The following is a 24,986-nucleotide window of genomic DNA, read 5'->3' as shown; positions in this document are numbered from 1 at the left end:
CCTCTATCTTCCATCAGTTTAAAATCATAGGCATTTCACCAATGACCTTCTCAATCGAGTCCGCAAGTGCTACCACCCCTGCCCCAGAGAGATGTACCCCATCCCTTGCATACATATCATGTTTGCCATAAAAGTTGTTCCAGTTGTCAATGAATGGGATTGCAAGTTCCTTGCAGTATCTGTCTAGCCAGCAATTTACACCAATTGCCCTAGACAACCATTCATTTCCTACTCCCCTTCTAGGCAAGATGCTACATATGATTGGGATCCCTCCCTTAGACTTAATGAAATCTATAGCTGACCTGTACTTATCTAGCAGCTCTTCTCTCCTACCCTTCCCAATATCATTTCCACCAGCACTGAGACAGATAATGGGCTTGTTCCCATTACCTGACATGATATTATCCAGCCTGTTGACAATGTCCCCAACACCAGCTCCAGGGAAGCACACTCTATCTCTCATCTTCTTATTCCTATTACAAAAAGCACGGTCAACATATCTTACCTGAGAGTCACCAACCACAAGAATGCGCTTACCTTCATTAGCAGGGGCAGTAGTACCCTTACCTTCACTGGCCACTGAAGTACATTCATCCTGGAGAACAGAGAAGCGATTTCCTACCTTCAGATCTTCACTCTTAACTTTCCTTACTCTGATGCGCCTCCCATTACTGTGAACAACTCGCCACTTGTAGCAGGTGCTGGGCTGCACCTCACTGCTGGTAGCCGTTGCTCCCTCCCCACCTACAGCCTCCTCACAGTGAGAGACAGACTGCACCTCACTGCTAGAAGCCTCATTCCCCACATCTCCAACCACCTCACACTCTCTCCCAGGCCCATTGAGGTGGACCTTCAGCCTCCTAATCTCCTCCTGGAGAAGCAAGACCTCCTCCTTCAACTCTCCAACCTCATTCACTGACACAAAATCTCTGAAAGTTTTCTTAGAAGAGTTCGAGGATCATCCAGTGAACTCAAAACTAAAGAGTTGCTGTTGTCCTGTTACTGTTGCTACATGACCCTTGTCGGTTTAGCACTTTGATTATAATATTAATAATCCTGTTACTGTTCCTTGGTGTGGCTATCCAGAGAGGGAACGCTCGTTACATCCTGGGTACCATTAATGAGAGGTCCCTTAGTGCTGATAAAAGCCTCTTGATCCAAAAACTTGGAGGTATCTCTTTTCATATATCAAATGTGAATAACTCTTATTCCCCGCTCTCTATATAACCTCTACAGATTTAGCTCTTCCCTATGAATAAAATAATTTTGGGTTATTGCCCATCCATGAAGAATACTTCCAATATTTCTAGTGATTTGGAGTCACTGGAACTAATGTGTATGTTTGTTAAAAACAGAAATTATGATTTTGATTTGTTTTTTTACGTGATTACTTCCCATTCTCCAGTCTTTATATGAGCATATGGGTTTAGCGCTTCTCGCACTAATAATAATAATAATTAATAATAATAATAATAATAATAATAATAATAATAATAATAATAATAATAATAATAATAATAATACTGTAGAGATAAGTAAGTTATCCACTATCCCTAAGACAGAAAACGGCCTCAATAATACCATTTATAACCTCGAAAAAAATCATGTTAATTTATTTTAGTTTTGCGTTTGCGCATATTAAAATGAAGGTAGAAAAATACGCTAAATGCAGTGGTGCAAGTAAAGAATAGAGTTAAAAATAAAAATATGGTAGATAATGGTATGGTTTTCGAGCGTAGCATCAGTGTGAACAAAACGGTATGTGAAGTGTGAAGTGTAGCGCGGGAAAGGTGCGAGCAGGACGCCGCCATCACCACCTCCACCACCACCACCATGGCTCTACACAACTACGAGAAGATTGAGAAGATCGGCGAGGGTACCTACGGCGTGGTATACAAGGCGCAGGACAGAGTAACTAAGAGGATTGTGGCGCTGAAGAAGATAAGACTGGAGAAGTGAGTGTTGTTGGTGGCGGCTCCGGGACTCTCTCTCCACCACCACCACTTTACTCATATACATGTTTACTGCACGATACTCACACACACTAACCTCTTTATAGGTACTTGAGGGAGCAGAGTGCTGCTGAGAGGTGAGGCTGGGCAGGAGGTGTGTGTGCTGCCTCGTGTTGCCTCTCTCTCTCTAATTACGTATTTGTGATTCCCAATTTGTAGCTACAGGAGTGAAGCTCGTCATCACCAGTCTCATCTACCTTCTATATTTACCTCTACCTCATTCTCCTCTTCATGTTTTACCTTCATTGTCGTTAAATAACTTAAATATCTGTTTTTAAGCTTCATGGTAGTCATGGAGTATAACATAATTTAGGCCTACTGGCTCAGGTTAGGCTGCTACGCCTAAATTATATTTTAAGTCTTCACTACACGATAATAAGTAGTAATTACCTTCTATGTGTTGCTAACTTATCTAGTGGTTTTGTTTTTCTTTGCAAAATTTGTGCTTTCCTGTAATTTCTTACCCCCTGAAAGGATTATTATTATTATTATTATCATCAAAAAGAAGCGCTAAGCCACAAGGGCTATACAGCGCTGCACCCCCTGAAAGGAAGTTTTTTAAGAACAGTTGAGTGTCTGTTCACCTTCATTTGTGAAATAAAACTTGCATTGTTTAGCTTTTATATTAAGAAAACTGTGGCATGTGATTCAGTTCTGGACTAAAGTCATTCATGGTCAATGTTTCATTGATAAAATAACCTAACACTGCACAAGTCTTATTTCACAGTGGAAGACTACAATTTGGTTTAAGAGCTTGGTTTTTATGTAAATTCTCCAATATTAAGTGGTTTGTACAGTGGAAATGGTTATATTTTAGGCCTTTAGGCTAGGTAGAAACTTTCTGGTAATAAATCTAAACTCTACCACTAACTCTCGTGAACACTTACATTTGAAAGTGTCCAATATTAATTACTTTGTGCAGTGGAAATACTTTGAATTTGTGCCAGTTAAGTTTTTTTTTTTTATGTATTTTCACGAATATTTAAAAACTACCTGTTGAAAATTAAGGTTAAATTAACCTAATAAAAATCAACTTATCCCATCAAAACCTAACCTATTTATTAGTCCTATTCTTGATGAGGACACTAGAGTGCTGTATGAAGATCTGAATAGACATACAATAGTCAGAGACATGGCAGATGCAGTTTAATGTAGACAGATGCAAAGTTCTAAACGATGGGAAGAAAAATAACCATGACACTTACAAACTGAATCATATCGCTGATTGCTAGAACGATTTAGGAGCTCTGGTTAGCAGTAATCTAAAATCAAGACGACAGTGCGTAAGTGTTCACAGTAAAGTGAATAGAATTTGTGGCTTCATATCAAGAAGTATAAATAACAGAAGCAGCGCTGTATAGCCCTTGTGGCTTAGCGCTTCTTTTTGATTATAATATAAATAACAGGAGTCCTCAGATTATTCTTCAACTCTATATGGAGTTGGTTAGGCCTCATTTAGATAATGCTGCATAGTTCTCGTAACCATATTACAGAATGGATATAAATTTGCTGGAAAACGTACAAAGGAAGATGATATAGTTGATCCTATGTATCAGCAGCTTAAGCCGGTAGGAGGCTTGGACCTGCCTCGCATGGGCCAGTAGGCCTGCTGCAGTGTTCCTTCTTATGTTATGTAGAAGTTATTCGTATGAGGATTAGGCCCTGGCTCTATTTCTACGACTAAGAACACTCCTCTCCAGCACTATTCTTCGTCTGTCCCGTCTTCCCCGCTCATCCCATTTGGGATCTTATCTGAACTATCGTTTGTTCGTTCGTGTGAGGATAGACTGAGAACCCCAAATCTGCACTCAGGTGTAAAATGGGGGGGGGGGTGATTGAAGTGTATAAATGTAAAACGGGAATAGAGGATGTAAATAACATGCTAAAAATATCTAGCCATGGGTTAAAGTTGGAAAATTTTAAATTTAGAAAGGATGTAGGAAAGCATTGGTTTAAGAACGTAAGAAGGAACGCTGCAGCAGGCCTACTGGCCCATGCGAGGGAGGTCTAAATCCCCCACCAGCCCAAGCCAATACCCCAAATTAGTCAGGTCAGGTCACATTCACTTAAGGAAGGAGCATAGCATCTGACCTAGTAGCACAAGCTAGTCAGGTCAAACTCTCGCCCACCCACACACACTCGTGCATTTATCTAACCTATTTTTAAAACTACACAATGTTTTAGTGTCTGTCGGTACTCAGGAGTTTGTTCCACTCGTCCACAACTCTTATTACCAAACCATTGGTTTCTTATATCCTTCCTGAATCTGAATTTTTCCATCTTAAAACCATTGCTGCAAGTACTGTCTTGGCTATTGAATTTTAGCATGCTATTTACATCACCTTTATTTATTCCTGTGTTTCATTTATACATCTAGGTCATATCCCCCCTAATTCTATGCCTTTCTAGAGTGCAGATTCAGGGCCCTCAGTCTATCATAGGAGAGATTTCTGATACAATTGATCAACTTTGTCCTCCTTTGTACATTTTCCAGAGCATTTATATCCATTCTGTAATACGGTAACCAAAACTGCAGCATAATCTAAACGAGGCCTAACCAAGGATAGAGTTGAACAACCTGAGGACTCCTATTATTTATATGAAACCAAGGATTCTGTTTACTTTATTGCAGTGCTCCTTCTTTCTTATTACCCAAAATATTGTAAAGGCCCCCCACCCATAAGCTCAAAATATAAATCTCCATTGTAAAGCTCTTGATGTTACAGAATTTATATATGATGTCACAGCTCTGAAACCAACCCCCTGAAAAATGCCCCAGTGGAACACTGCAGCATGATAGGTAGGCCCCCTCCCTTCCACATCACCCACTTGTATACCGATCCAACCTGTTGAAAACTACTCAAAGCTGACTAAATGGTGATACCTGAGAGTTTGTTCCACTTACCTGGAACTCCATTGATAAACTAGTACAGTGGACCCTTGGTTTTCATGTTTAATCCGTTCCAGTGCCATCGGCCAAAACCAAAACCATTTCCCCCATAAAAAATAACGTAAATGGAATTAATCCGTTCCAGACACCCAGGAATCTCGACAACAAAATTTTTACCTTAAATATACATTTACATGCACAAAAGAATGAACATTAAACATGACACTTACCCTTTTTGAAGGCTGTTGTTGCTGGAAGGAAGGGAGAGGGAAGATAGGTTATTGTTTGGAAGGGGAATCCCCCTCCATTAGGACTCTAGGTACCAAGTCCTTATCTGGGGTCACTTCCCTCCTTTGTTTTTTACTGTCACAAGGACCAGCTTGAGTCACTGGACCCCTGTCACACAAAATATCTGTTCAGATAGGTCTGTTTCTGGCATCTCTAAGATTTGCCTAAAATGGGACATGGCATTGTCATTGTAAAAGTCACCAGCACGGATTGCAACAGCTTTGTCAGGGTGATGTTGCTCCACAAATAAATGCACTTTAGTCTACATTGCACAAATTTCCATAATCTTTGAAGAAGGCACCTTCTTCCATCTCTCTTCCTCCTCCTCTGAAGCAGTTTCCTCAGCTGTGGTCTGTTGCTGTTGCAGATGAAGCTCTTGCAGCTCATCAGTGGTTAGCTCTTCATTGTGGTCCTCCACCAGCTCTTCCACATCCTCCAAACTTGCATCCAACCCCATGGAATTCTCGAATGCCACAATTGATTGCAAAACAGGTGTAGGATTGACAGGGTCAGCCTCAAACCTTTCAAAATCCTTTTTACCTGGAAAGAGTTCTGGGGGTCAACGCCCCTGCGGCCCAGTCTGTGACCAGGCCGCATGGTGGATCAGAGCCTGATCAACCAGGCTGTTACTGCTGGCTGCACACAATCCAACGTACGAGCCACAGCCCGGCTGGTCAGGTACCGACTTTAGGTGCTTGTCCAGTGCCAGCTTGAAGACTGCCAAGGGTCTATTGGTAATCCCCCTTATGTATGCTGGGAGGCAGTTGAACAGTCTCAGGGCCCCTGACACTTATTGTATTGTCTCTTAATGTGCTAGTGACACCCCTGCTTTTCATTGGGGGGATGCTGCATTGTCTGCCAAGTCTTTTGCTTTCGTTGTGAGTGATTTTCGTGTGCAAGTTCGGTACTAGTCCCTCTAGGACTCAAGAAATCATAATGACACGATTGCAAACAAACCATACCCCCGGCCGGGATTGAACCCGCGGTCATAGTCTCAAAACTCCAGCCCGTCGCTGGTCTAGTGGCTAACGCGACGGGCTGGAGTTTTGAGACTATGACCGCGGGTTCAATCCCGGCCGGGGGTATGGTTAGTCCCTCTAGGATTTTCCAGGTGTATATAATAGTGTGTATCTCCCGCCTGCATTCCAGGGAATACAGGTTCAGGAACTTCAAGCGCTCCCAGTAATTGAGGTGTCTTATCTCCGTTATGTGCGCCAGTTTTCTCCAAGCAGAGTTCATCGTCCTGGGAGTCACTCCCTGCCAAGCCTTATCTATAAAGCCTATGCAGTGGAAGATATTGAAGTGATTGTTCCAGAACTCTTAGGGTCAATTCAGAGTCCGAGGTTATGTCAAAGCACCTTTGAAACATTGCTTTGGTGTACAGTTTTTTGAAGTTTGCAGTGATCTGCTGGTCCATGGGCTGGAGGACAGGAGTGGTGTTAGGAGGCAAAAACTTCACTGTAACAAAACTGAATTCTTTAGACAATTGGTCTTCCAAATCTAGAGGATGAGCAGGAGCATTGTCCATTAACAGGAGGCACTAGAGTGGCAGTTTCTTATCCAGGAGGTAATTTTTCACACTGGGACCAAACATTTCATTAAACCATTCCAGGAAAATTTCCCTTGTGACCCATGCCCTACTGTTTGCCTTTCACATCACACACAGTTTACTCTTAACAATACTGTTTTTCTTGAACACACTGGGATTTTCAGACTGATACACCAGTAAAGGCTTTACTTTGAAATCCCCACTAGCATTACCACACAGCAAGTTAGCCTGTCTTTCATAGGCTTGTGTCTTGGGAGTGCCTTTTCCTCCTGCGTGATGTAGGTCCTCTTTGGCATTTTCTTTCAAAAGAGGCCTGTTTCGTCACAATTGAACACTTGTTGGGGTTGGAATTTTTCAAACTATATAACATTTGAATTCCCCAACAAAATTTTCAGCCACTTGTTTGTCTGAACTAGCACCCACACTGTGCCTTACAATACTGTGTATGCCACTTCGCTTCTTGAAATTTTTGAGCCAGCCTTTGCTGGCATTGAATTCACTTTCATCACCACTTGTTTCAGGCAGTTTCTTTGAGATCCTCATGCAACTGCCTTCCCTTTTCACAAATAATGGACTGCACAACACTATCTCCTGCTTTGTCTGCGCGCTGGGGACTGGACAGGTTCTGTACGATCGATGAAAACTAAGGTAATCGACAAAAACTGAAGTCAAACATCGACAAAAAAAATTGGCCAAAACCAAAATTGCTGATGACTAAGATTGATGAAAACTAAGGGTCCACTGTACAGTAGAACCCCCTTATTTGCGGGGGATACGTTCCAAGGACCTGCTGTGGATATCGAAACCATGGATAGGAGCAAGCCCTATATATGTTCTATACATATTATGGTGGAACCCCAGATTTTGGCCATAATCCGTTCCAGAAGATCGGCCTAAGTCTGAAAGGGCTGAAAACCAAAGTAATATTTCCCATAAGAATTAATGTAAATACAATTAATCCATTCCAGACACCCAAAAATATTAAAAAAAAAAATACATTTTTTAAAGATTAACTATACGTAGTTTTACATGCAGAAAACAATGAGAAATAAATATAAAGCACAAATTTTCATGATAAATGAACATTACATACCTTTATTGAAGACTCTTGTTGTATTGAAGAAGGCGAAGAGAGGAGAGGGAGTTGGGGTTATTGTTTGGAAGGGGGATCCCCCTCCATAAGGACTTAAGGTATCAAGTCCCTATCTGGGGTTACTTCCCTTTGTCTTTTAGGCGCTAGGACTAGCTTGTCACTGCACCACTGCCACACACACAAAAAAAAAGAAACTCCAGAGAGGTCTGTTTTTGGCGTCTCAAGATTTACCTGAAGTGGGACGAGGTTTTGTCACTGAATTCTATCGTGTTTCTCACTTTCTTTACCAAAGGGCTGGCACTAGGAACTTTCTTTGGGCCCATGGTAGCTTATTTTGCAGTTGCACTCGATAAACAACCACAAAAAACAATGGATTATAATGAAATATTTGGATGAATGTGAAGGGTGTTGCTCACTCACAGACACACAACCAGACTGACTCGTGCATGCGGCGGGGGGGGGGGGGGAGCGTCCAGTATGGCTGATTTCCAAGTTGCGGCCGAAATCCAGGATAAAATTTTGACCAAAAAAGTGGCCGAAATCTGATTTGGCTGATATAAGAACATAAGAACGAAGGAACACTGCAGCAGGCCTACTGGCCCATGCGAGGCAGGTCCAAGTCTCCTACCGGCTTAAGCCAGTGCACCCAACCTAGTCAGGTCAGGTCACATTGACTTAAGGGAGGAACATGGCAACTGACCTGGTAGCAGGGGTCTTCTGTATAGTTAGCAGTCTGGGTGCAGTTTATGCATTGGTGATTTCGCTGACTTAGTCATATTTTAAGTGAATTCCATTGCTCAACTCTACCAGATTTTAGCTATTTCGCTAGCATGCCTTCCGTTATTTTGATTGAGCACAAGAAACTACCATTCATTGTCAACACTACCCTGTAAAGTGCACAAGCTGGTGATTTGGCCAATTTTATGCAAAATTAAAAATAGTCCAAAATAAACCCCATATACATATACTCATTGGAGTGGAGGAAAGAGAGAGAGATACATAATATACACCTGGAAAGTACTCGAGGGCCTGATCACAAAGCTGCACACTGCCATAACATACTGGAGCAAGAGAGATGGAAGTGTAAAATAAACCCAGTGAGGAGCAGGGGTGTGGCGGGGACAATGAGGGAACACTATATCAACATCCGGGGTCCTAGACTATTCAACATCTTACCAGAAGATATCAGAAACATGGCTGGAACAAGTGCAGAAGCCTTCAAGAGGAAACTGGACAAGTATCTTCACCAGGTGCCAGGTCAGCCAGGCTGTGATGGACATGTGGGGCAGCAGGCCTCCAGCAGCAACAACCTGGTTGACCAGGCAAACACCAGACGAGCCTGTCCCTTGGCCGGGCTCAGAGTAGAGAAAAACTCAACTCTTCAAAGATATATCAAAGGTATACAAACATTCCTAGCACTTAAATAACATTTTCTCTGTTCATTAGTCACATCTCCAGGCCCCTTTTATATTACACTTGCTTGTCATTTTGAATTTTTATTCACACAAAAAATAAAATTTACTATTGTGCAGACTACTGCATTATTATAAAAATGGTATAAATAATATCAACAGATTTGTGAAAGCACATTAGACCTACCAGTTGATGTGTATTAGATGCCTGACTTGATTTGTTTACTCTAGAACATCGACAAAAATCGAACATTTCTGCTACTTTGAACTCAATTTTAAGGGGCTTTTAGTCTGTAAACTATTCAGAAATATCTCAGTTTCTGTAATATACAGGTCTCCCTCCACATTCACGAGGGTTAGGGGATCCAGAACCTCGCGAGTATTGAAAAATCGCAAACGTTTGGTGCACAAATATATTGTAGGGAAATATAATAATAGCATTTACTTAGCCTAACAATACTGCTTCCTTAAGCTATTTAACCATAAATAATCATAAAACACGTGTAAACATCGTAAAATATTGTACCAGTGCCAGCCCATTGGTAAAGAAGGTGAGAAAGACTATAGAATTCAAGACAAAACTCGTAGCAGAGTACCAAAGTGGATGAGGAAGAGAGAGGGGAGAATGTGCCTTTTTCAGTGACTCGGTAATTCTATGATATGTATGACACTAAAGTAGCACAAGTCGATAAAGGCTATATCGCCAGCCAGCGATAGTGTAGCAAGTAAGTAAAGTGATTAATTGATAGAAAGAGGACAGCACAAACCTAACTCCTCCAATGTTGTTGGCGTTATATAGGGCGACTGACAACACAGCCGTCTCTGCTGCTGCCCCCATCACCACTATGTAAGGCTTATCTTTCAATGGCCCTTGTACACCCGACAACAACAACCCAACAACACTTTTGACATACATGATGAAGTATTTTATTCATTCTAGAGTATGTTATGGTTCTGTTATTAATAATGTTTGTTGTCATATTAGATGAATTGTGATAGGTAAATAAGATGTAGAGTTGATATTAGTGTCATATTGAAGGACTATCTTGTCCTATTTCCAAACAAACTCTGCCACCACCACAATTCCTAACATATGTACAGTAATGACATATTTTAAATATGATTGGGTGGTTGGGAATTCGCGAATGTTCAAAGCCTGTGAAAGTGGAAAATATGAATGTTGAGGGAGACCAGTATCTTCCATTTTATCAAATGAGACCAAGAAAATGAGAATACAACCATAAATACCATATGAAAATACACTGCAAAGCCGGTGTTTTAAACCAAAAACATGGTAGTTTTTTTTTCTCATGCACTGTGTGCTGCAGGATTTTTTTTTATACTGCACACACTGACCACTCAGACCCATTCTCTCATGTAGACCTACCAACTTTCTCCTGCAAAATTGGAAGCCGCTAGAATTTTGGCGTAGTATTATGGGACACACTGGCTTGCAAGCCGTAATATTATGGGAGCGACAGTGAAAGGGTTAATTAAACCTCTCCTTAGCAGATTTTGGTAATTCGGAGAAAAAATTGGCTCTGTAAATGCTCTGTCTAATTCTGCCTTTTACCTGTAGGGATAGTGTCCGGTTGTCTTCTGAAGTATTGGGCCAAGTCTGCTAATGCTGACGGTTGTCCGGTATGGGTCAAAGCAGCAGTGTTCAAGACCTCTCAGTTTTCATTGTTGCCCAAGCTGTAGGCCACCATGCCAGCCAGTTTGTGCTCACTTGTACTTGCACTCGTCATTCAGTCTCTAACTATCTCTGGATTTAGAACATTTTGTGTGACCTTATTAGCATGTTAAGTACAGTGCAATTAACAGTGGCTTCTAACAGGCATTGTGGAGCTAAGATAAAATGTGTAGTTCTCAGTGTTAAGGAGTGACTCAGTGACTCGAGTATGAAATCCGTTTTCTTGCCCATCTACATTATTTTCACTAGTAGAGCTCAGAATAAAAGTTTGAGCCATCAGTAGTAATCACAACAGCTTACACCTCTCCACCACAAAAAGGTAAGAAAAATTACTGTAAATTATGTAGAGTACTAGAAAATTACTACGTATACAGTACTACAGGTTACAATACCTGTACATGTATTCTTATTGGCTAATTGTCTTCTGCATCAATAGAACAAGTTCACCACTTCAGAAAAATGGATGAACATTAAATGTTTCATAATTCAGGAGTTGTGGATGGTTGGCATTTTCATATAAGCCCCTCCCCCCACTAGTCTGTAAATGAGAGGCTTTACTGTAAGAACATTACTTCTCTGAAAGGTCTTACTTCTGTTAACTAAATTCCAATAAAGGATTTCCAAAGGAGAAATGACTGCGGGTGTAGAAACAAAAATGTACCAATGCTGTTTCCTGCTATACTACTACTTTTCAGGATGATTTTGCAGACTGATATAGAAATCTGTTATTATTGAGTGGCAAAGGCTATAATGAAACCCATTAGTTATGAGAAATGTAACTACTATTACTGAACAAGTTGTAATGAGAGTGAAATATTAGAACCTAGTGTGTGGAACAGGCATAAAGGAATTAATACATAAAAGATAAGACTGGTGTATTCTGAGTCATGAATGGTGTGGAAAAAAAGGTATCAGAAAATATAAAACTTGAAGGGGGTATAGCCATTATGGAAATGTTTTTCTTGGGAATCAATCTAGCCAAAATTCAAATACATGTATTCAGTTGTGCAGAATTTTGAGCTCTTTCATTTTAGGTGTCTCTTCCCTAAAACACGAACACAAAAGAATCGCAAATGACTACCTTTTTTCAGGATAGCAGTGAAGGTTCATCTCTTGCTAATGAGGGTGTTTAGTGTGTTTACAAAATGCATTCCCAAATAATATAAAATATTTCATTATGAGTGTAGCTCAGCACTTTACCCAGACTTTATTACAATATAAATATTAATTCTGTAAAATCATCTGTGGTTATAAAATAATTATTGATTTTTAGACCTAAGTTTGAATGTGACATGCAGTAGCATCTTGAGATTAAAAATTTGGCAGACCTACAAGGTAGCTGGAGCTGTGCTTAGCAGTGTTTGATGGCTATCACAGTCCTAGTTACCTAGTGGAGCTGCTATTGTGCTGCTGTTAAGAAGAACCACCTACAACTTCATCCTCGGGAAAAAGGGTTTGTTCAATATTAAACTTCAATTATTTAGCCAAAAATAGAGAAAATTATAAAATTGTGTAGCAAGAATATACTAAAATTGTTTTTGCTAAACATGTTATTTTTCTCTCATTTAAGATTTATTGCCACAGTATTACCAGTTGTTTGGGAAGTCGCATCTGCCTCTACTTTTCAACAAGTCTTCTGCAGAATATATCTTAACCCATAATTTGCTCATTCATAATACCATATCATGTGTACCTCTTTTTTTTTTTTTTTTTTTTTTTTTTTTTTTTTTTTTTTTTCTTTTTTTTTTTCCTTTTAGTGCATCAGCAGTCTCCTGCCCAGTAATAGCATGGCTGTCAAAAAATAGGATTAGTTATGTCAATAGGGTAGCTGGTTGCCCTGGGCGAAGATGCCAGGGATTGAGGATCGGGTAGCTTCTCCAGTCTTTTATTATTGATTGCTTTATATATAAAGATACACATAAGTGCAAAATGTACATCAGCAGTAAAATACTGATAAGTATGTTTAAGATAGCTTGTGATTTATGGCATTTTATTATGACTTCATGTCAGGAATATAGATTCCCAGAGATGGGTAAAAATGGAGTATGTATATAGTGGAGAGAAGCGAGGTGTTGATATGAGTGGATGTCACCTGCAGTATGTTCCTCAGCCAAATGGAACTGTCAATTTAAAATTAGGTGGGGTCAGTAGGCCTACTTTCATATTTCTTGATAAACTGCCATAAACTGTATTTTTTTTAACATAGAAAAGTGCAAAAACCTAATATGGTAATACAGTACATAAATTTCTCGTTGCATGCACTTTACAAATACATTTGGTGGTCAGTGTCCTTCCAGTAATCTTGTACAAGTGTTTCTTGGCATGAGGCATAAACATGGTCAAAGCAGGAAAAAAAAATATGTAAATACAACAGTACAGGTAGAGTACACATTTTCTGCTAACCCTACATATACAAGTTGGGAGACGTAACTTCACCCAGACAAAATTCATTTTTTAATTGTGATCAGTTGAAGTGTCAAAATAAGCTTTAAAATAATAAAATTCAAGAATGTTATACTAAAACAATGGTCTTTGGTAAAATTGCTCCTTTCCTGCCACATAAATTGAAAAGATAGTTTGTGGCTAGGTCCATCTTGTTCTGTTTCAGAATTACTGTTGTACATTTTCTAGTAACTCTTCTGAACCTGTAGAGGTGTAAACCCTCATCATTAGACACTACAATTGTATTGTGTATTTTGTTAGGGCAGTGAATACAGTTAGTCAAGAGCTTGGCTTCTTAACCCCTCAAAGGAGGTTCCTTGATTCTGATGAGGGGCTCCAAGCAATTAGACTCGTGCCCTTCCTTGGATTGAACCCGATTGCCTCCCATTCCCCAGGTGCGTATGACCCGTACGGGTTTAGCACTTCCCCTTATATGTAATAGTAATTGGCTTAAGATGTCAACATGTATATATCTGCCATGATGTGATAGGCAAATGAGGGTTTTATTAAGAGGTCTGGAAAGTCTTGTTTGGTCTAATTACCTGAGCATTTGAAACAAATTTAAGATCTCACATTCTGTTGACAAATGGAGCATTTGAAATGTATTGCTAATTAGCAGTCTGAGCAAGTTATGGGTTAAGTGTAGCATCGAATTTACTTATGTAAATTAGAGCTAGTGTGTTAAAAAACAGTGGTATCTGTGGCAGCAATTCATTAGGCATTTGTGGTTGGGTAACACGCTGGCTGCTGTGGTGGATATGTGTCTTTGGTCATAGCACCACAGGATTCAGCATAATACTCAATAGTGTGCTGCTAAGCCTGAAAAGAACAGTTGTAGCTAAAAGTATTATGCAGTGGTGACTCAGATGGTCAGTGTGCAAAATATTCATTATGAATAGTGAAGTTTCTGTGCAGTAATTCCCTATTTAATGACATAAAATGCATGTTAGAGAAAAGTGTCTAAACTTAAATTTATATAAAAGTAAGCAACTTAACATGGACTCCAATGTTATAATTTAAGTTACACACTTGTATAAATGGTATTTCCAATAGATTTCCATCACTTTGCTGTATATTAAAAGTTTGAAAAAAAAAATACCAAATAGGCATCAGTGGCCTGTAAATGTGGATTAAATATCTCGGTACAATAAAACTCATCAGTGGTGGACAGTGAGAAACATGGTGGCATTGTTACAGGAGAATGTGAAGTACATTGAAAATGCAAATAGCAGTAGACTTCATAGTTGAAGATGACCTCTTGTATTGTCTTGCCTGAAGAATTAAGAACTTGGAGTGAACAAAGTAAAGCAGTGCTAAATTATTTCACTGGGATCTTTTGATCCCTTTTCTTAGCAAGTGGTCATTTGCAGCCAACTAGCTGCTAGATAAAGGCAGGACAGCAGTTGTAAGGAAGACTTACCTGTACATCTTGGCTTGTTTGGGGGACTGAACTTTGGTCCATTGGATTGTGAGCTAAACAGACACATTACCACTGAGACAATAATGACTAACTACACAGTCTAGACACTTCTAGTTTTGTCTAGATAGTTTAGATTAGGATAGTATAGATGAAGGAATTCTTTTCATCCTCTACTCCATTTGGTCACAGTTCCACCTTGGAAAAAAATAGGAGCAGTTTCCATGACATGTGGAACATTTATATAGATACTAAATAGGGACAGTAGAAACACACTACTACTTAAGCTTAGACCAGTACTATGCCCAGGGTGACCCATGGTCAACCAGCTGTCCTGAAGCAGTTGCCAAGCTAATGTTAAATTAACGTTTTATTGACCACAGCTAACACCTATATACTAGCCAAATTTGATATTTGCAAAGTGCTTGTCCAACCAATTCCTGAATGATTATAGTTTTTGCACTTAAGCTGTTAATCCTCTTCAAGGGGGGCTCCTTGGCATGGTGAAGAGGCTCTTGGTCTGAGGAATTAGACCTGTCGGTCTACTTCGTCAGACCGAACCTAATTACCCCCCAATCCCCCGTTCCCTATCCCATCCTCCCCTTTTTCCTTTCCTCCTCCTCCTCCCCACCCCTCCCTTTTGCCCTTCCTTTTTGACCTTTGGTGTTTTTTTTTTTTTTTCCACAGGCACGCTAGTTCCTAGGTAGGGGAAAGGGTACCGGGGTCCATCCCATTCCGTTGAGGTTCTTGGCGGTGGCGTAGTTTGCCGTGGAATCTGGATTGCCTGGGGATGCCCTGATCCCTCTCCGGTATCCCGGAGGGTGGCTTTGGGTGTCTCTCGGGCGACGGGTGTATCTCTGGAAGCCACCTTTCGGATTCCGGGGGTGGTGGCCGAAGGAGGTATGCTTTGTGGCGGATTTCCGGCCGCCCTCTCTTTTGTCCACCAAGGTAGCTCGGCAGATGTGAGGTTGCTATCCCGGATTGCCAGTATGATAGGTAGGGTATGGCACGGGTTCCATGCTGCATCTGCGCTACTTGTGGTGCTGAGGTCCTCTTGGGCGCGGAGGGAGATTTCTGGCCCTTTCATTCCTCTTAGGAACTATCCCTCCCCGGTCCCCCCCTTTTTTATTCTTTTTTATTTTTATTTTCTTTTCTTTCTTTTTTTTTTCTTAAAAACAAAAAGAAAGAAGTAACCTAACCATGGCAGCCCTAGTCCATGAACCTGCTACCCCCGGGCCCCTTCTTGATACCGCACCCCGTTCTGACCCCGCCTCGTCTTTGGACCACTCTTCGGACACTCCTCATGCCTCTGTACCTCTTGCCGGTGCTGTTTCCTCACCCGCTTCAGGTACTGAGCCCTCGACTGACTCCTTCGATTTATCTGACCTTCGCTCTCCTCTGACTATGCTTCTGGCCTCTCCCTCTACGGTGCGGCAATTTTCAAATCGCCGGCCCGTTCCACGTCGGACCAACTCTGGTCCCACGCCTAAACGACAACGACAATTACCTGCTGATGATACTTCTCCACCTTCTCGTTCTTCTCAGAAAAGATCGACACGTCCTTCACTACCTTTCCACGCTCAGTTTCAGACTGCACAATGGACTAAATTCTTCACTTTACGACCGACTTCCTCTACTGCCTATCTTTCTGACCACAGTATTGGCAAGGCACTCCTACGCCATGTTGGTAAAGATATTTCTTTTCATGCTCTTAAGAGCGGTACGCGCATCGTCACCGTACAGAATGCTACCCAGGCTCATGAGCTTTCTCGTCTTTCCCATATTGATACTGTTCCTGTAACTATTGAAAAGCGTCATTCCCTCAATTCTTGTAGTGGTACCGTCATTCTGCCCCATACCATAGTTCAACAAAATTTCCAGACATGTGGCACTGACATTCTTGAACAGCTGGAACTCCAAGATCTTCCAATCCTCAAGGTAGACACTTATGTTCTTCCTGCCCACGGGCGGAGACGATACCCTAGCAATGTGGCTCGTTTAACTTTCGACAGCCGTGAACTCCCATCCTCAGTTTATGTAGCAGGACATCGGTTACAAGTTCGAAAGGTGATCCCTACACCGCAACAGTGTAGAAATTGCTGGCGATTTGGCCATCCAGCGAAATATTGCAGATCTATCGCTGAATGCCCAGTCTGTGGTGCCGATGACCATTCTAATACGTCTTGCAATCGACCTCCCTCTTGCCTTAATTGTCATGAGGCTCACCCTTCGTACTCTCGCCGTTGTCAAGTCTACTTAAACGAGCGGGAAATCCGTTACCTCAAAGAGGCAGAAGGTCTCCCTTATGCCATGGCAGTTTCTCATCTCCGCCTCCAAGGGAGACTACCTCGTGTTTCTTATTCCCGTGTTTCAAAACGTCCCCCCACTTCTGGTATCCCATCTTCTGCACCCACCTCTGTGGTTACCTCTCCCATAGTCACTCCTGTAGCTAATTCTTTTGCTGTCCTCGGCTCAGACATCCCTACTTCGTCTCAGTCTGATCTTGCTTCTTCGTGTTCTCTCTCACAAGCCTCAGTAGCAACGAGATCTCGTATGACACCTCCTCCCAATCGTCCCTCTACTTCTCAAAAGTCAAAAAAAGGTCCGTTAACACCTCCTACCCATCTTCCACCTCATTTTCCCTTCCCTGTCTCAGTACCTGGTTCTCCCCCTCTCACTGGCTCTGTTACAAGTGTAGAGGTTCACCCTCCTCTTCGTACTGTACTTTCCTCCCCTGTTCCCTCCCAAGTTTCTTCCTCTTCTGCCACCTCCCAGGTTTCTGCCTCTTCTGTCCCCTTTCACGCTTCTCCAGTTCCCTCCACCCTTTCGTCCCCCCCCCCTACCTTGGTACACTCCATTACAGTTCCAATCTTTACTCATCCTCCCCCTACCATTTCCAATATTGTCTCCCATACGACGTCTCTGAATTCTGAAACACTTGAAGCAATCTCTGAATATATTGCAGAGACCAAACCATCAATGGACACTGATCCACCCTCCGCTCCTTCTCTCTCTTCTACTCCATCTGCGCAACTCCTTTCTTCACAGCGCACCGTTCCTTCGCTGCTTGAACGTTTTCCACTGCCTCCGCATGTGGACTTTTCTAACCCCTCTAGTCCGTAGGAACCCTTACCTGCGGATTTCAGGTATCTTTATCATTGCCAATCATGGCCTATTTACAGTGGAATATTCGCGGCCTCAGGGGTAATCGGGGTGAGCTTCAGATGTTACTCTCCCAGTTTTCCCCTGTTGGTGTTTGCTTACAGGAACCAAAATTACACTCTGCTGTTATCTCTCCCATCTCAGGCTATAATTTATTGTATTCTTCAGATCCTTTTCCTGATGGGACCTTTAATGATAGTGCCCTTCTTCTACGCACTGATATTCCATACCATCAGCTATTTGTTCGTACTTCGCTGCATTACACAGCAGCCCGTATCCACTTGCATAGGTGGTATACGCTCTGTTCTTTATATCTCTCTCCTTCTCGGGCATTATCTATTCCGGATATTGCCTTTCTTGTTTTGTCATTACCACCGCCGATTCTGTTACTTGGTGATTTTAATGCCCACCATTTCCTCTGGGGGGGGGGTCTCACTGTGATTCCCGTGGCATTCAGTTAGAGGCTTTTCTTGCCACCCACCCCCTCCATGTTTTAAATACAGGTACTCCCACCTATTTTGATCCTCGGACTCACACTCTCTCTTGCATCGATCTCAGTCTGCTCTTCCTCCGCCGCATTAGACTTCACTTGGTCTGTTCTTCCGGACTTACATGACAGCGATCATTTCCCAATCATTCTTACTTCCCCTTCATATTCACCACCTCTTCGCATCCCACGCTGGCAATTTGATCAGGCAAATTGGAACCTTTACTCACACCTAACTGTTTTTAGAGAGGTTCCTTCTTCATCCTCCATCGATGAGCTTACACACCTCTTCTCGTCCTCCGTTTTAACCGCAGCTTCTCATTCTATACCCCAAACTTCGGGCAGGCATTCTCAGAAGTGCGTGCCTTGGTGGTCTCCTGCTTGTGCTCGTGCAGTACGTTTGAAATGCGCTGCATGGGGCAGGTACCGGTACAATAGATCCACAGAGACTTCTTGATTTTAAGCAGAAGCGTGTGATCGCTCACCGTGTCATCCGTGACGCTAAACGCACTTGCTGGCGAGATTGTCTCCACCATCACCTCTGCTTCCTCTATGAGTGCAGTCTGGAAAAAAGTACGAAGACTGAGTGGTAAATATTCTCCTGACCCGGCTCCTGTTCTGCGGGTTGCCGGTGTTGATATAGCAAACCCACTAGATGTTGCCAATGAAATTGGCAATCATCTGGTCCGTATTTCTCAGGAACTCCATCTATGCCCGTCATTTCTTTCCTCAAAGTCTGCCAGAGAGTTAGCACCCTTGGACTTTTCTTCTCTCAGAGAAGAACAGTATAATGTGCCTTTTACACTTCAAGAACTGGAGGCAACACTCTCAGCTTGCCGATCATCGGCAGCTGGGCCCGACGACATTTATATTCGTATGCTACAACATTTACATCAGTCAGCCCTTGCAGTCCTATTACGCCTTTACAATCTTATTTGATCACAAGGAGTTCTTCCACAGCTGTGGAAATCCGCCATTGTTCTCCCTTTCCGCAAACCAGGCACTACGGGACATGAAACCTCCCACTATCGTCCCATTGCTCTTACCAGTGCAGTTTGCAAAGTGATGGAACGCCTAGTAAATAGACGTTTAGTGTGGTATTTAGAGGCACACAACAGTCTCTCCACTCGTCAATATGGGTTTCGTAAGGGACGTTCTACCATAGACCACTTACTACGCTTGGATACGTATGTTCGTAATGCCTTTGCGAATAACCACTCAGTTATTGCCATATTTTTTGACCTTGAGAAAGCATATGACACAACTTGGAGGTATAATATTTTAGCCCAAGCCCACTCCTTAGGCCTTCGAGGCAATCTACCATCCTTCCTTAAGAACTTTTTAACTAACAGGCATTTCCGCGTTCGGGTTAATAATGTGCTCTCCCCGGACTTTATCCAAGCAGAAGGTGTCCCCCAGGGATGTGTTCTGAGCACAACACTTTTTCTCCTTGCTATTAATGATTTGGCCTCTAGTCTTCCATCAAATATTTGGTCATCACTCTATGTTGATGACTTCGCTATTGCCTGTGCAGGCGCTGACTGTCACCTTATTACAGTTTCTCTCCAGCATGCAGTCGACAGTGTTTCCAATTGGGCCACCACATGTGGGTTTAAATTTTCCAGCACTAAAACCCACCAAATTACTTTCACTAGACGCTCTGTCATCTCCGATCATCCTTTGTACCTCTATGGCTTCCGTATCCCTGAACGTGATAGTCAAGTTTCTGGGCCTACTCTTTGATCGTAGGTTATCCTGGAAACCTCACATTACCTCTCTGAAGGCAACTTGTCACAGCCGGCTGAGCCTTCTTAAAACCCTTGCTCATCTTTCATGGGGAGCTGATCGTCGAACCCTCCTTCGCCTACATTCCACCCTTATCTTATCGAAACTTGATTATGGTGACCAGATCTATTCAGCGGCAGCTCCTGCTACTCTCTCTAGCCTTAACCCCATTCATCACCAAGGATTACGTTTATGCCTTGGTGCTTTTCGCTCTTCCCCTGTCGAGAGCTTCTATGCAGAAGCGAACGTTCCATCCTTATCCGATCGCCGTGATGCCCATTGCCTTCGCTACTATGTACGTTCTCATGATCTCCGCAATCCTTCCATTTATAGAATGGTCACTGATATTAGTAGACATTCTTTATTTGTTTGTCGCCCCTGTTTACTCCGTCCCTTCTCTCTTCGCCTTCATTCGCTCTTGTCTTCTCTTCAATTACCACCTTTCTATATACATGTAACATCTCACTTTTCCCTACCCCCCTGGGAAGTTCCAGCTGTTCGAGTCTGTTCTTTCTCTCTCCCTTGCTCGAAAGCCCAACTGTCTACGGTCGCTTCCCGCTCTTTTTCTTGACCACTTTCACTCTCATTCTCATGCCATTGCTGTGTACACAGATGGCTCTAAGTCTTCTGACGGCGTAGGATTCGCAGCAGTGTTTCCGGACAGCGTCGTACAAGGGCATTTACTATCTTCGGCTAGTATTTTTACTGTTGAATTGTATGCCATCCTTACAGCACTTATCCATATTGCATCTATGCCTGTGTCATCATTTGTGGTTGTCTCAGACTCCCATAGTGCTTTACAGGCTATACAGAAATTTGATACACCTCACCCCTTAGTCCTCCGTATCCAACTTTGGCTACTCCGTATCTTTACCAGGCATAAAGATATTGTTTTTTGTTGGGTCCCTGGTCATGTTGACGTTCAGGGCAATGAACAGGCAGACACTGCTGCGCGGTCAGCAGTACATGACCTACCAGTTTCATGTAGAGGTATTCCATTTACGGACTATTTTGCTGCAATATCTTCCCAACTTCACACCCGTTGGCAACAACGTTTGTCTACTATGCTCGGCAACAAACTTCAATCTATTAAACCGAGTATAGGTTACTGGCCGTCTTCTTATCACCAGTGTCGAGGTTGGGAGACTACTCTCTCCCGTCTTCGCATTGGCCATACTCGTCTTACTCATGGATATCTCATGGAGAGGCGTCTTGCTCCTCTCTGTGAGAATTGCCAAACTCCATTATCAGTCAGCCACATTCTGTTGGACTGCCCACTTTATCAACAAGCACGCAGAATTTACCTCTGTCGTCGTCTTCGCTCCGCTGCTCTCTCTTTACCTTCCCTTCTCGCTGATGGACCCACCTTTCATCCGGACTCTCTCATTGACTTTTTGACAACTGACTTCACAAATTCTGATACCTTCAGCCCTTTCTACTTCAATCTCTTGCTACCTTCTACCCCCGTACTATCCCCTGCCCTGCTGTTTTCTGTAACCTACTGATCATCCCTCCTCCCTTCTGCCATCCAATACCCTCGCTTCCTTCCCTACCCTGCAGCGCTGTATAGCCCTTGTGGATTAGTGTTTCTTTTTGATTATAATAATAATAATCTACCTTTCCTTCTCGCTGATGGACCCACCTTTCATCCAGACACTCTCATTGACTTTTTGAGAACAACCGACTTACTTCACAAATTCTGATACCTTCAGCCCTTTCTACTTCAAACTCTTGCTACCCTCTACCCCCGTACTATCCCCTGCCCCGCTGTTTTCTGTAACCTACTGATCATCCCTCCTCCCTTCTGCCATCCAATACCCATGCTTCCTTCCCTACCCTGCAGCGCTGTATAGCCCTTGTGGCTTAGCGCTTCTTTTTGATTATAATAATTAAGAGCTACAGATGTCCCTCTTAACATAATGATAAACGGATCACCTATCACAAAGCTAACAGAGGGAAAATTCTTAGGAATCCACCTTGATAATAGACTCAAATTTCATACACATATACAACAAATTTCTAAGAAAATTTCCAAGACTAGGCATACTATCGAAGATACGGTACTATGTTCCACAGTCAGCCCTCCTGGCCCTATATCACTCTTATTTACCCCTATCTCACCTATGGAATTTGTGCATGGGGCTCAACAACAATTAACCATCTCAGACCACTAATTACCCAACAAAAGGCTGCAGTTAGAATGATGATAAATTCTCACTACAGGCAGTACACTCCACCAATATTCATTACACTAAACCTACTCACTATACAAAACATCCATACTTATTACTGCACCTATTACATATATAGAACACTTAACTCTGATATTAACCCTCCCCTCAAACATCTCCTTACCAACCTCAACAGAACACATGACCATAACACAAGGCACAGATCACTCTTTGATGTTCCTCGTGTCCATCTCACACTATGCAAAAACTCAATGCACATAAAAGGCCCTAAAATCTGGAATTAATTACCTGTAAATATAAAAAAAACTACCTGTTTATAAATTCAAGTATCTTCTCAAAGATCACTTACTCACCCAAAACCAAATAAATACTGAATAACTGAACCTTATAAATTGTATATCTTAAATGTTTCTCACAATTATATCACATAAATGTTAAACCTAAAACCCAATCTAACTTTATTATTTTTTAAATACACTACCTAACAGAATACTCCATACGACTGAATGTACAACAATGCATGCAACCATATGACCTGTCTTTGTAATACTCATTTGTACTTTATAGTTATCTGTTTACAATAATGTATTATCACTGATTTCATCATTGCTTAGTTAATTTTAAGCCAGCCCGTAATGCTATGCATAGTATAAGTGGCTTTGGCATGCTGCTCTTATCTGTATTTTTTTGTACCTCTGTATGTATGCTCAAATTGTAAATAAATAAATAAATCTATTTGTGATGTGTGACTATTCTCCCCCCCTCCCCCCATATGACCTGGATTAGCACTGCAACACTTGCTTAATTTTTAATGCAGTGGAGTGTATCATATAGTACATCATCTTGACAGTTTGAATGAATTGTCTGTTTCCTAAGAAAGATCATATTAAGTGCATTTGTATGGTTTTCCTCATTGAAGGTATGGATGTCCTTTTTGGTACCCTTGCTAGTTTTTTCCATTTACATAATTTTGTACCAAAGGTTTTTAACTGAAACCTAACATTGTTCAGCTTCACAAAAGACTGGTCAGTCTTGGTACATGCAGAGAGACAGTAGAATATCCTCCCCCTCCCCTCCCTCCACCCACTTACAACCCTGGGTTCCCGAAAGTTTCTGAACTCTTGTCTGGAACCTGTTCTACAAATACCTATGTATACTGTTTCTTTTCAATTGCTCATGGTATTAAACAGTGTGTACATGTAATTTAGCTTTAAGTGCAGTACAGTATTTACATTAAATGTTGATGCTCTCACTCCCTAGAATTGATATAAACATGGTTGTCACACAGTTTGGAAAGGCAAGTATGCATTCAGAGGTACAGTAATTGGTTAAAGATTCTTTGATTACAAGTACAGAGGGTCGTAAATGATAGGCATGCTGTATGACAAGTCTCTTGCACCTGCTGAATGTTCACCTATTAGGAAACGTGCACCTAATGGCTAGCTGTTTTGGGTAGTGTTCTGGAGAAGACAGCTGAAGATCTCCCACTGGAAATGTCAGCCTACATGGCTTTCTTGTGTTATACTGTTTTACTAAAATTGCTCTTTGGGGTTAGTTATCCATAGATTTTTGTGTGGAAAAAGACACTTATGTACAGTTCAGGACATTATTAGAGGAAACGTACTGTACTAGTTTGTGGCTGTCTTGAATACAGTATCCTAATTTCCTTACTCACAGTAGGGTAATTTATTAGCCAACCCAATGACAGATATGATGTAATACTGTACAGTATTTTATTGTAATTAGTGAGGATATATAGTACAGTACTGTATGTGTAAGTTAGGTTTCAACATTTTGGTTAGAACTGCCTCTTAGTTTCAGGGGAACATTGCCCCCAATATCTAGTCTTGGGTCAGACCTGGCTTATGGCTTGATCAACCAAACTAGTGGTGCTAGCAGCATGTAATACAGTATAAGACCTAGTGGCTAATTAGGAACTTAATTGTGAAGTGAACTTGTTAGGTTGCCATTATCTGCTTTGTCTAAAAAGCTTGGTTAAATTTATTTTTTTAATACAGCTTGTAGTATCAATAGTAGTGAAAAGTACAGTAACTGGGTATTTGCTTTCCCTAGGATTCTTTTAACCCTTTGACTGTTTTAGTCGTATATAATCTTAGGAGCCAGTGTTTCGGATGTATATATATACTCAATAATTCTAGCGGCTTCAAATCATGTGGGAGAATGGGTCTGTGTGGTCAGTGTGCACCACATGAAAAAAGTACTGCAGCACGCAGTGCATAATGAGAAAAAAAACCGACTCTCTTTTTTTTTATTATTATTAAAACTCCGACTTTGAGGTGTATTTTCGTATAGTATTTATTGTTGTATTCTCGTTTTCATGGTCTCGTGTGATAAAATGGAAAACATATTGCAGAAATAGATGATTTTGATTAGTTTCACGGTGAAAACAACCTTGAAATTGAGCTCAAAGTAGTGGAAATGTTCGAGTTTTACCAATGTTCAAGAGTAAGCAAATCACACTACACACCCAATACATGTCAACTGAGGAGTCTGATATTATTTATACTATTTTTACAATAATGCTAGTCTGCATAACAGTAAAT

At 41.6% G+C, this 24,986-nt stretch overlaps 1 protein-coding gene across 1 annotated transcript in view; it reads left to right on the top strand.

The window, feature by feature from the left end:
• Positions 1 to 1,732: 1,732 nt before the first annotated feature.
• Positions 1,733 to 24,986, top strand: part of LOC128686654 (cyclin-dependent kinase 2) — a gene marked incomplete in the record, with an annotated part of 42,151 nt that continues 18,897 nt past the window's right edge. The window contains 1 exon segment of the mRNA XM_070099423.1: positions 1,733 to 1,955. Within this exon segment, the coding sequence (XP_069955524.1) occupies positions 1,834 to 1,955 (122 nt within the window).

This window comes from Cherax quadricarinatus, chromosome 1, assembly GCF_038502225.1.
Source record: "Cherax quadricarinatus isolate ZL_2023a chromosome 1, ASM3850222v1, whole genome shotgun sequence".
Classification (NCBI taxonomy): Eukaryota; Metazoa; Arthropoda; class Malacostraca; order Decapoda; family Parastacidae; genus Cherax; species Cherax quadricarinatus.
The sequence above is the reverse complement of the archived record's forward strand: the minus strand, read 5'-3'. Positions and strand labels throughout refer to the sequence as shown.